The 13,707-nt window shown below is 38.3% G+C and overlaps 1 protein-coding gene across 1 annotated transcript in view; it reads right to left on the reverse strand.

Annotated features, from left to right (window-relative positions):
* Positions 1-8,808: 8,808 nt before the first annotated feature.
* LOC115222489 (enolase-phosphatase E1) overlaps positions 8,809-13,707 on the reverse strand; it is a 13,796-nt gene continuing 8,897 nt past the window's right edge. Inside the window, exons 4-5 of the mRNA XM_036511577.1 lie at positions 10,597-10,720; positions 8,809-9,222 (exon numbers count right to left, since the gene is read on the reverse strand). Of these exons, the coding sequence (XP_036367470.1) occupies positions 9,041-9,222; positions 10,597-10,720 (306 nt within the window). The 3' untranslated portion in view covers positions 8,809-9,040. The remainder of the gene's footprint in view (positions 9,223-10,596; positions 10,721-13,707) is intronic.

The raw sequence follows: 13,707 nt of genomic DNA on the forward strand, positions 1-13,707 counted from the left end.
TATATATTATGTATGTATATATATATATATATATATATATATATATATATATATATATGTCTGTGTATATATATGTCTGTGTGTGTATATATATTCTTTTATGCTTTTGTTTCAGTCATTTGACTGCGGCCATGCTGGAGCACTGCCTTTAGTCGAACAAATCGACCCCAGGACTTGTACTTTGTAAGCCTGCTACTTATTCCATTTGTCTCTTTTACCGAACCGCTAAGTTACGGGGACGTAAACTCACCAACATCGGTTATCAAGCGATGGTGGGGTGACAAACACAGACACACAAACTTATACATACATACACACACATATGTATATATAAGAACAGTATATTGGATAAGTATTATCCCTTAGAGGGTTGGATCCACAACCCCTAACTTATTTGGTATATATATATATATATATATATATATATATATGGTCAGCTTGAGGATACACCTTGTTTTGGAAGAGGAGGCAGAAAGGAAAGCACAGAGAGGCTGGTGTTGGTTTTGCAGTTCGATCTGATATCTTGAACAAGTTGGAGGAGCTTCCTGTTCTTATAACTGAACGTCTAATGACTACAATTGCACCTGAAAGGAGGGCGGTTTGCTACTCTAATAAGTGCCTCTGCACCTACTTTGACTAGTTGTGATGAAGATAAAACTATTTTTTATATCCAGCTGAGAGCCATATTTAGGAAAATCCCCAATTCTGATAAAGTCATTCTACTGGGGGATTTCAATGCCAGGGTTGGAACAGACTGGCAAACAAGGAACTCTCTAGGACATTTTGGTGTAGGGAAAATGAATAGCAATGGTCTCATGCTGCTGGAGCTCTGCGATGAACATGGACTTTACATCATAAGCACTCGTTTTATGCACAAAGGTGATCACACAACAACATGGATACATTCAAGGTCTAAAGTTTGGCACTTGCTGGATTATGTCATCATCTGCAAGTGTGACATCTATGACATTTGTAATGTCAAGTCCTTTCATGGATTGGAATGCTGGACAGACCACAGTCTGGTGTGAGCAAAGTTCTGGATGATGATTAGAGTGAAAGAGAGAAAAGGGCCATTTGGTATTCCTCAGTATCTGAATGTCCACAAGATATATGATGCTGTGTTGAGGAAAGAGCTTCAGACTCGCATGTCCAGCATTGAAAATACTGCAGCATGGGAATATTTTTGAGACCAGGTTCTTCAATGTGCTGCTGAAACACTGGGATATACTACTGCCAGACATTAGAGACTGGTTTGATGAAAATGATGCTGAAGTTCAGCAACTAATAGCTATAAAGCGCCATGCCCACAATGTACAGAGGACTTTCAGCTGTGCAGCGAAATCTAGCACTTGCCCACTATAGTAGTGTAAAATCACTACTGCAGCAATCTCTCAGGAAGATCTTGCTTGTGATGTTCAGGCTGCTGCTGATGCAAATACTGCAAGAAGCTTATGAAGCATGTTTATGGGACTAAGAGCTCCACATCAGCTCCTTTGCTTTCCAAGGAGTCTTCCACTCTATTTACTAAATCAACAGAACCCATAGGTCACTGGATCAAACACCTCTCTGAACTCTTAAACCATGAGTCAGTTGTGGGTGAAACAGTGACTGATACTATGCAACAAAGACCTATCACTGGCTCCTTAAATTCCATGCCCTCAACAGATGAAGTAATGACATCAATAAGTAAATTGAATCTTGGTAGGGCACCTGGAAAGAATGGAATTTGTGCTGAGGTCTTGCGATTCGGTGGTGATTGCATCATACAGTCCCTTCATAAACTTAGTGCAGTCTGGAGGGATGGTGCAATGCTTAAGGACTGGAAGGATGCAATTAATTTCCCTCTCTATAAGGAAAAGGAGCCAGAACAATGTGTGGTAACTACAGAAGTATTGCCCTACTATCTGCTGCTGGCAAATATTCTTTCATACTCGCCTGAATGGGTGTCTCGTAAATGATGTCCTATCTGAATCTCAATGTGGCTTCTGATCTGGTAGAAGGAAAATGGATATGATTTTCACAGCAAGACAGATGCAAGAGAAGTGCTATGAGCAGAATATGGATCTTGTCCAGTCATTCATTGATTTAATGAAGGCCTTTGATACTGTGTATAGGGCCTTACTATGGAAAATATTTGGCAAACTTGGATGTCTGGATGACTTTGTATCTATAATTAATCATTTCATGATGGGTTGGAGGCTTGGGTCAATGTTGGCAGTGGCATGGCGGGACCCATTTCTTTAGAGAATGGTGTCAAGCAGGGTGACATCCTTGCCCCAACTCTCTTTTCTTTGTACTTTGCTGCTGCTTTTACTCATGCTTTTGCTAAGGTTAGCTCTCTGGGAATATATGTCAGGTAATCTGCATTGATCTGCTGCCAATTCAAAAGTTTTCCAGTCTCTTATTTGTGACTCCTTTATGCAGATGACTGTGAATTAGTTATTCATACAGTGGATGACATGCAAATACTTATAAATCATATTTCTGCCTCTTGCAAGGCATTTGTACTCAATATTAGCCTGGACAAGACTCTTGTTCCAGCCTGCACCAGGAAATCCATATGTGGAACCAGCTATCTTAGTTGGAGGAAAAATTCTGAAAGTGGTAGACAAGTTTTTGTACCTGGTCAGCTCACTCAGCCATCATTTTATCTACGAAAAGACGAAAACAGTTGTACTCTTGGAAGCTGTAGGGTCACCCGAGCATAAAAGATGAGCATTGTTGGTAATTCAATGGTACAACAGTGTAAGAGTTTGCTTTGACATATACTTAGATTGTGATTTCTGCAATGTGGTGCATAAATTGTCAAGTAAATGAGAGGCATCTTTGCCTCCACTAATTCAGTTGCAAAGTGTTGAGTAAAGTTATTTGATTGCAGACCTGCTTTCAGTCTTTTTATTATCACTGGGTCACACATAGTCCCCAGATGGTAACATTGATTTCAAGGCCTTCCCAGATGAGTGACTGGTTATTCAAAGACATTTATAGATTGTAAATTTATTCTGTCCAGTTACGTATCAGTGTAGAGGTCATTTGCAAAATCCAGAGGTGACACTTTCATATAAACCCATCCAGATTTCTGAGTACCTCATTTCTACTAATATATAATACCTGTACATCATCTCCAAACCTTCTAATACATATATATCACAGCGATCGACCGGGCTATCAGATGCTGCTACACATCGCTGGTCACAATGCGCTTCACATTGTTTTAGCCTTCAAATGACGCCACTCCGCTGGCTAAGCGAGCAGGCCAACAGATGAAAGAATGAGAGAAAGTTGTGGCGAAAGAGTACAGCGGGGATCACCACCACCCCCTGGAGCTTTAGGTGTTTTCTCTCAATAAACACTCACAATGCCCAATCTGGGTATCGAAACCACGAGTCCGTTGCCCTAAACGCTGGGCCATTGCACCTCCACACACACACACACACACATATATATATATATATATATTATATAGAGGGCATTACTATACATAAATGCCACACGCTAGGAGGGACTCTTAAAGTCAAAACTACCAAGATAAATAAATATTTAATCCTCAGTGCAAGCATAATTCAAGATTTATAACAAATCTTGAATTATGCTGCACTGAGGATTAAAAAGTGCATTACTGCACTAATTATGAAATCACAGTGATATGCAGCTAAATTCTGTTTTTAAATGACTTACTTTGAGAGTTGCATTTGGTACGCTGTATTTATTTATTTTGGTAGTTTTGACTTTAAGAGTCCTTCCTAGCGTGTGGCATTTATGTATATTAATGCCCACTATATAATATAAATATATATATTTAAGTGAAAAAATTGGTGTATTTTTTCTCGTATGAGGTTTTTCACACTAACTTATAAAGATTTTATCCTATTTTTAAATTATGTCTGTGAAGCTGGAAGGCTTCGTCAGGCCCAGTCAGATCTGGCAGTAGAAACACTGCCAGATCTGACTGGGCCTGACGAAGCCTTCCAGCTTCACAGACCCCAGTTGACCCGTCCAACCCATGCTAGCATGGAAAGCGGACGCTAAATGATGATGATGATGATATCTATATGTTATGTATAGTAATGCCCTCTATATAATATATATATATGTGTGTGTGTGTGTGTGTGTCCCGCCGTTGGGTCGATATTCGGCAGACTCTCTTTCTCACATTCATTTTCTTATTCAGCAACCTTTCATAGTGGTGTCACCAAACCTCACTCTTTGCAGCCTCATCTAATTTATAAATATATCTAAATATATATATATATATGTGTGAGAAAGAGAGTCTGCCGAATATCGACCCAATGGAGGGACACACACACACACACACACACACATATATATATATATATATATATATATATATATATTATATAGAGGGCATTATTATACATAAATGCTATACGCTAGGAGGGACTCAAGGTCAAAACTACCAAAATAAATAAATACATCATACCGAATGCAACTCTCAAAGCAAGTCATTTAAAAACAGAATTTAGCTGCATATCACTGTGATTTCATAATTAGTGCAGGAATGCACTATTTAATCCTCAGTGCAAGCATAATTCAAGATTTATAACGAATCTTGAATTATGCTGCACTGGGGATTAAAAAGTGCATATATTTAGAAATTAGATGAGGCTGCAAAGAGTGAGGTTTGGTGACACCACTATGAAAGGTTGCTGAATAAAGAAAATGAATGTAAGAAAGAGAGTCTGCCAAATATCGACCCAACGGAGGGACCACCTATCCGAGTTGATAGTACCTTGGTAGATAAAGTAATTAAGAGTATGAAGACAGGGTAAGCCCCCAGCCCATCAGGAACCACTGCAGAGATGCTCAAAATATCTGGCAGTGTCGGCTATAGCCTAGCCACCCATATAGTTAACCAGGTGATGCACGAAAGAGTCATACCCAATGACTGGTGTAACAGCATTATAGTCAACCACTACAAAGGTAAAGGTGACGCTTTAGATACAAATAATTACAGAGGTATCAAGTTGTTGGATCTGGTAATGAAGGTCACAGAGAGGGTCATAGCCCAACTAATTAGGGAGAGAGTCAGTTTAGATGAGATGCAGTTTGGGTTCATGCCAGGGAAAAGCACCACTGATGCTATATTTCTGGTAAGATAGCTGCAGGAGAAATATTTGGCCAAAGATAAACCTCTGTACCTGGCTTTTGTTGACATGGAGAAAGCCTTTGACAGGGCCCCCAATCCCTTATCTGGTGGTCAATGAGGAAACTAGGGATAGATGAGTGGTTAGTGAGAGCTGTGCAAGCCATGTATAAGGACACTGTCAGTAAGGTGAGGGTTGGCAACAAGTACTGTGAAGAATTCTGGGTAGAGATAGGGGTCTACCAAAGTTCAGTCCTGAGCCCCCTCCTATTTATCATAGTCCTCCAGGCAATAACAGAGGAATTCAAGACATGATGCCCCTGGGAGCTCCTCTATGCTGACGACCTTGCTCTAATTGTTGAGTCACTATCAGAACTAGAGGAGAAGTTTCAGTTGTGGAAACAAGGATTAGAATCAAAGGGCCTTAGAGTCAACCTAGCTAAAACCAAAGTCCTAATAAGTAGAAGGGCAGGCAAACCACAAATCCCTTCAGGTAGATGGCTCTGCTCGATCTGTAGAAAAGGCATAGGTAGAAACTCTATAAGATGTACCCAGTGTAAGCTATGGACACATAAGAGGTGCAGCAATATCAAAGGAAGGCTAACTGGGAAGATAGTTTTTGTATGTGGCAGAGAACAACTTCTGTCACATTCCAGGGAGAAAAACTTGAAGGAGTCGATAGCTTCCATTACCTAGGTGACCAAGGCAGTAACGGGGGGAGGGTGAGCTGAAAATGTAGCTGCTAGAATAAGAATAGCCTGGGCAAAGTTCAGAGAGCTCTTACCTCTGCTGGTGACAAAGGGCCTCTCGTTCAGAGTAAAAGGTAGACAGTATGACGCATGTGTACGAACAGCCATGCTACATGGCAGTGAAACAGGCCATGACTGCTGAGGATATGCGTAAGCTCGCGAGGAATGAAGCTAGTATGATCCAATGGATGTGTAATGTCAGTGTGCATACTTGACAGAGTGTAAGTACCTTGCAAGAACAGTTGGACCTAAGAAGCATCAGATGTAGTGTGAAAGAGAGACGTTTGCGCTGGTATGGTCATGTGGCGAGAATGGATGAGGATAGCTGTGTGAAAAAGTGCCACACCCTAGCGTTGAGGGAACCTGAGGAAGAGGTAGACCCAAGAAGACCTGGGATGAGGTAGTGAAGCACAACCTTCGAACATTAGGCCTCACCGAGGCAATGACTAGTGACCGAGACTTTTGGAAATTTATGAGACTTTCCCAAGCAAGAAGACCAAATATAACAGAGGACAAAATAGACAGTGTAAGATCATAGACTTTACAATTTCCTATGATAACAGAGGTGCAGTGAAATAATAGGAAGGTTAATAGAAAGTAGTGTTTATATGTGGAAGATGTACAAGAGACAGTCTACAAATACACAGGAAATTGCTTTTCTCAAATGTCCTGCAGGTTCTGTAGAGACAGTGGATAATTTCTGTTACCTAGGTCCCTAATTAGTCGTGGAGAAGTATGTACCAAAAGTGTTATTGTTAGAATAAGAATAGGATGGAGGAAGTTCAGAGAGCTACTACCTCTGTTGGCAACCAAAGGTCTCTTTGTCTAAGTGAAAGGAAGATTGTATGATGCATGTGTACAAACTGCAATGTCAATGGTATGTATGACAAAGTGTTAATGTATTGAGAGAAAAGTTAGGCATAAGAGGAATTAGATGCCATGTACAAGAGAGAGGACTGTGCTGGTTTGGTCATGTGATATGCATGGATGAGGATAGTTGCATAAAGAAGTGCCAATCACTCAAAGTGGATGGTACTTGTGGATGAACTATTGAAGGTCAATCTCCAAATGCTAAGTCTTACAAAGGAAATGAGAAAGGATTGAGATATCTGGCACCTTGTTTTACTCAAGAAGACATGCCCACCATAGCAGAACGGATATCCTAAAACCATCTTGGTAATGCTTGTCCATAAAGGGCTCTTCCCCATCCCCACCTCCATCCTCTCTCCCCTGTCAACCTTTCCCCACCGCATTTCATCCTCTAATACCCATCATATCTTTATCACCTGAGATCAGAAAAGGCACGTACTACATTCCTTCACTGGTTTTCTCAGTGACCTCTTTTCCCCCACACCAAACCACTTCCATTTCTCATTATCTTCCACTGTGTACTGTCTCCACTAATCACTTCCTTTCTGCACCTTCTCTTCTCCATTATCAATACCTCACTTACCTGCTATTACCTACAATACCCTCACATATGTACTGCAAACTTCACCCCCCCCCCCAGCCTCACCTATATTTCTCTCCATCATTTGCTACTGTCACCTCTGTCCTCCCCATCCACCCACCCAGTCCAAACCTCTGTGTCACCTCATCTAGTCTCATCACCCTCAATATCCCTTGCATGCATGTCTATGCTATCATCTCTTTTACTATTGCTTTCTTTATCCAACTCTTTAATTTGCTCTCCTTTCTTTTCCAACTGGGAGACCCATGTATCTACACTAGAGAGAGACACCTAAATCTATCTTTCTATACATTTAATCTCTCAACTGACACAAATCCACAATCCCAGCTGAGGAGTTTTTGTCCTGCAAGGTACTTTGTGACTGTCAGTGCTGGTGCACTGCTGCTAGTGCCATGTACAAAGCAACCAGTACACTCTGTAAAATGGTTGGCATTAGATATTGAAACCATGTCAAAACAGACAATGGAGCCTGATGCAGCTCCCAGCCTTATCAACTGCAGTCAAACTGTCCAGCATGGGAAACAGATGTATGATGACGATGATGATGATGATAATGATGAGCAACTGCTGTCAAACTGTCCAAACCATGCCAGCATGGAAAATAGGTGATGATGATGATGATGATAATGATGAGCAGAGCTGATACCAAAGAAATTGAAAAAAATTGAGAAATATCAGGATCTAGCCAGAAAGCTGAAGAGACTGCAGTAGAGTAAGACAATTATTCTTGAGGTAATTGGTGCACTCAGCAGAATACCCGAAATGCAATCTAAAAGACTGAAAGATATTGGAATTAAGAATCACACTATAGATCTGCAGAAAAGTACCATCCCATATTCTGTATGAATCCTAAGGAAGATTCTGAATGTAAGAAAAACATTAAGGACAGCACAGGACAAAACAGACAAAATATTGGGTGGGTGTGTATGTGTTGGTCTGAGGGTTTTATTTCCATGCTGACCACTTGGTAAAAATCATGTAAACAGGTTTAAAAAAAAAAAAAATGAAAAAGGAAATAATTAGTTTAAACAATGAGAATTCCTCAATAGAGAAGAGATACTTAAGGACTGCTCATCGAAAACCCCCATAAAACCACAAATGTCCTGACTTCTGGGGCAGGTGCCTTTTCTCAGTTCCTTATCTCCAGTTTACAGGTGTATGCTCAGGGCAGGCCCATTCACTTGTACCATGTTTACTACTCTCACCCATCTTTCAACAAAATTGTTAGAAGGTAACATTTCCCTCTCTCCATTTACTTTACCTTTCAAGTGAAACTTGAAGTTGATGAAGGAAAAGTATTTGTCTTCAGCCTCTTTAATCACAACCACCATACAACCTCTTTTGCCATGGCCACCAAGCATATAAAAATTGCATGCTCTTCCCAGTTAAAAGAAGGCAGCAGGGCAATCTTCAAAATGGATACAGTTGAAAGCCAGATCTGTCCCATATGTCACACCAGTAATAATAAGTAGAGACTGCAATAATAAAATATAAAGAAAAAGTTGATTTTTATTTTAAAAATAAGCTTGCTTTCATTAACTCAGATATAGTCTGGTATCTGAGTAACTTACAAAAAATACAAAATTATAATGATAGAAGGTGAGTTTGAATGACTGATCCCTAATCTACTATATATACTTTACAACAAAAATGAATTTCTTTCTGAAAATCAGTTTACATAATGAAATTTTTAAAAAAAACCTGTAGAAATTTGTTTTATTTCTCAGTTTTTAAGTTCTTCTTTTTAGAAACTGAGGGTTCTGATTCTTCTTTTTTTATAAGTTCGGTGAAACTATGAATTGTACAGAATTTACTGAGATCATCTTCAGATAGTGCTTCGTTTCCATCTCGGATAACAATACGACACTTGACACCAGCAGATGTTGCAGCTGCAACTTCTGTTGAATAGAAGCAAAACATATTAAGGATTACTATGACAAAGTATCACAAGAATGACACTACGTTTAACATTTCCAATAATAAGTTAAAGTAATTTTTTAACATATGCTTTCCATCACAAAGTATAGTCTTCTTACTAGTACACTTTGGATGATGCTGAGAACGTCCAGCAGCTTTCACATATCACTAGCGTTATTTTTTATGCAGGTTAACATTATTCATCAACTGCCTCATACTCACCATATTCTATTGTATCCAGTTTCAGCAAATCTGCATCCACTGTTTATATCTCACAATCATATGCTTAGACTATTTTAGCAGCTATAGCAAGGTAACCTATAACTTCCTTTGATTTCAGTTACTTTGTTGTCTTATTAATCATGTCTGAGGTGACCTCTCTATTGGTTCCCCAAAATATAGGTTCTTACATTATCTCTTCTATTTCTTATTCGACAAGTTCATATCATAAAACCTCTATTCACCACATATATTTCTTACCACTTCATACAAACACATAATCTGCAATTGAAAATACTATATGATCCTTATACTATTTAGAACATCAATCAACCACCTAAACTTAGCTTCTTATTTAGTCATTCCTGATATTGCTTCTTGTCACCCTATACACATCAGTCACTTAATTGTTATAACCTTATCCCCAATACTATTTTACTGTTTTGTTGCCTGTAAATTTACTCTTAGCTTCTATCCTATCTTGATAAACTGATCATTGCTCTTCCAGCCTAGCGCCCTACAACTCTCCTCTTTCCAGGCCTACCACTTAGGTCTTTTAGCTCTACTTCATCATCATCATCTGCTCCTGGCATGGAATTGCTCTATCCATGTGAATACTATCAATATCATACAGAAAATCCCTTTGTTCTCTACCTCTATGAAGTTGAGAACATATAATATGAAATGGAAATTTAGTGTAACAGTAAAATCTCTTAGAACTCATATCTTTCTTTCATTTGTCATTTGTTTCCCAATTTTCTTTGCCTTCAACCTGAAGTTACAAACTACAGTCCTATTCTGAGGTGAGCATTGATATATTCCTCAACAAGGGAGAATCTATTATTCACATTCCGAGCCTGCTTTATTTCCTGATAAATACAAAGTTAATTTGGCAAAGGTGATGTGCATCTTAAAACCCTATGAGCCTTGATTTTTCTAGTGTTTTGCTCGTCCTATTTATAGCTCTAAGATAAGAAATATAACTCCATATGCTAAAGTCAGCCTGTTTGTCTACAAGCACCATGTCCTACAGTATTATAAAAATGCTTGCTCATATATGCTATTGTCTAAAATAGTAAAAAAATCATCCTACTGTGAAAGATTAGAAAAAGAATAAACATAAAATATAAACTTGCCTTTAGGATTATCTGTAAGGAACATAATTTCATCAGCTTTTACATTTATTTCTTCAACTATTTTCTTGTAACTCTCACTCTCCACTTTACTGCCAGTTAGAGTATCAAAAAATCCAGAGAATAGCTTTATGGAAATAAAATTAAGAAATCGTTATAATTTTTTAAGAAATCAACATCAAAAATAAAAAAAACATTTTAAATGAAATTCAGTACTGATATTTTTTTCACATTTTCTCCTAGTAGAAAACTTCAACAAGTAAGTCTTGTCACTTACTATTCTCATAAAAATTGCATATCTTAATAATTCTGTGTTACCAATTTTGAAAATGGTCTTTAAAATTTTGGATGTATGAAACAAGGTTATATTTATGGAAAACTGCATTACAAAAACATAATCTATGTTGAAGAAGGCCCATGACATTATTTTGGATTAAAGACTGGAAGACTGAGGCAAGAACTATTCAGCTATATACATATATACACACATGCATTTGTCAGTACTTGAATTTTAAAACTACGCCTGCTTTTTGTAGTACCAAAAGTGTCATTATATCCATGACTACTATTTTTCCTATGTATTTCCAACCGAGAAAGAATGTGAAGGGAAAATGAATTTGACAATCTTCACTTATCCTCTTCTATTCCTCATATATCTTCCAAATCAGAGCAAAAACAATTGTAAAGGGGATACACCAAATATTTCCCAACATTTTTGTTGACCCCATATATTTACAAGCTTGTATAGAATGCTTTTCAGTAAATGGTAAACAAATTCAAAGACAACCAACTGTAGCCTAAACAAATCTGAAGATATGGCTGTGAACATGGTGAAAATTCTATCAGGAAATAACAATGGAAATGTATTTATCAGAGAAGTTGGAACTTGTCATTCTTAGCAGAAACATATTGCACCAACATATGACATTTCAGAGGTTAAATACAAATGACAAAGAACTCTTAATGGAATCATAAAGATACCAACCAAATATCAGTATGTAATAATAGAAGCATGAACACCTCTCTGTCACAACTGCATGTCAGATCACAAATTTGCCTGACTATTCCTTGATGTTTCCCATCAATCTTTTCCTCTGTCCACTACTAATTCTTCACCACTCTAAATTTTTTCATCAATATTGAGAGGTCTTAAAAGACAAAACTAATAGCTATCTGCAACAAGATCTGGCAAACTTTTGAACAGCCAATGCCTTATATTCCACTGCTTATTGTAGTATTTCCCAAGGAAATTAATCTTCATCTCTGTCAGAATTATTGTACCCCAATAAGATTAACCACACAAGCAAGGTGATGCTCAGAGTCAGCTTGAAAAGACTGAGACCACAAGCAGAAAATATAACTGAAGAATAAGCAAGCTTCCATAAAGGTAGAACTGCTGCAATATATATTTTAAACCGCAACACCTTCTGCAAGAAATATCTTCAGTACTAAAGGGAAGTGAAAATGTATGTACCATGTTAAGTATTGTACTTGCATGTATACAAAATATAAAAACTCATTTTTTTTTTAATCATAAATTGTCAAAATGCTCATGTTAGTTTGCTTCATCCATAAAATGCATAAGGAGAAACAAGATTTAGTTAAGAACAAATTTTGAGAAAATATGAATAATTATTAATTTACAAATGATAAAATCTAAGTATATTACTAATGGTCAATTTAATAGTAAAACTGGTCGTGTAATGGCATTCTTGGCAAACAGAGAGAGAGAGAGAGATGAAGAGAAAGATACAGAGACAAGGACATTGAAAAAAATTAACTGAAAATGATACTGTAGATATGTAAACTCCTTGACATGACATAATGTAATTCAGGCAGGCAGAGATTTAGAGATGTTTTTAATGAAGCCTTTGATGAGAAGGAAGAAGAGATAGAGGCACATGACATAGAGGACAACTGGAAGTTCCTACGGGACAATCTACTGAGAGCAATATACCAAACCTGTGGTTGGAGCAAAGCTTCTGCTAGATCAAGGGTGATATAGTGGTGGAACAGTGACATTGACAGGACCATAAAAGAGGACAGGCCCAGAAAGAATGGAAAAGTGAGGGTAGCAAAGAATCATATCAGAAAGCTAAAAGGGAAGCTAGACATCAGGTTTATCTAGCTAAGGCAGAAAGAAAAATGAAGTGATTTGCCAATGTCCTACGACTTGAAAATCAGATACTTGAGGTGTTTCAAGTCTTTGGTCCTCACGGTGCAGAACATTGGCAAATTTTTTTCTTATTTGCTTCCCCTCTGGCTAAATAAACTTGTCTCCTAGCTTCCCTTCTGTCAGTCTGATACAATTCCCTGCTACCTCCATTCTTCCAGTCCCTCCAAGCCTGTTTCTTTTGTCTAATAGCCCTATCAACCACATTGTTCCACCACCACGTTACCCTGGGTCGAGATGGGACTTTGTTCCATCCACAGATCTGGTCAGTGGCTGTCAGCAGATTGTCCCTAGAAACCTCCAGTTTTCTTCCACATTATGTGAAGCTATATCCCCTTCTATTTCATCGAAGACTTCGAGTAGTACGTCTCTAAATCTCTGTCCATTTGCAGGATCTTTAAGCTTCCAGACCCTTCTCCTCCAAGCTGGTCTTCTTCTGGGCAACCATTTAGCCCTGATCCTGAAGTCGCTAACTACAAATCTATGTTGAGGAGTACATTCTTCACCTGGGAAGGTTTTGGCATTTATAAGCAGCCCTCTTTCCCTCTTTCTGGCGAGGATGTAGTCAATCTGGCTCGTGTGTCTGCCAGAACGGTAGGTGATTAGGTGAGAGGTGGGTTTCCTGAAGTTAGTATTGCAAACCATAAGGTCATTTGCATCGCAGAACTCCAGCAGCCTGGTTCCCTCCTCATTGTGAGAACCAAAACCGTAGCCTCCATGAACGCCCCCGATATGCCGTCCAACATGTCCATTGAAGTCACGTGCCACAAAGAAAAGGTCCCTGTCATTTGTCAACAAGGTAGTCTGCAATAGGGTGTCATTCATATATATATACATATACATATATATAGATATATACATATATATATATATACACATATATATACATATATATACACATACATATATGTACATATATATATATATATACACATATATAT

Source organism: Octopus sinensis, linkage group LG20 (assembly GCF_006345805.1).
Source record: "Octopus sinensis linkage group LG20, ASM634580v1, whole genome shotgun sequence".
NCBI classification, from domain to species: domain Eukaryota; kingdom Metazoa; phylum Mollusca; class Cephalopoda; order Octopoda; family Octopodidae; genus Octopus; species Octopus sinensis.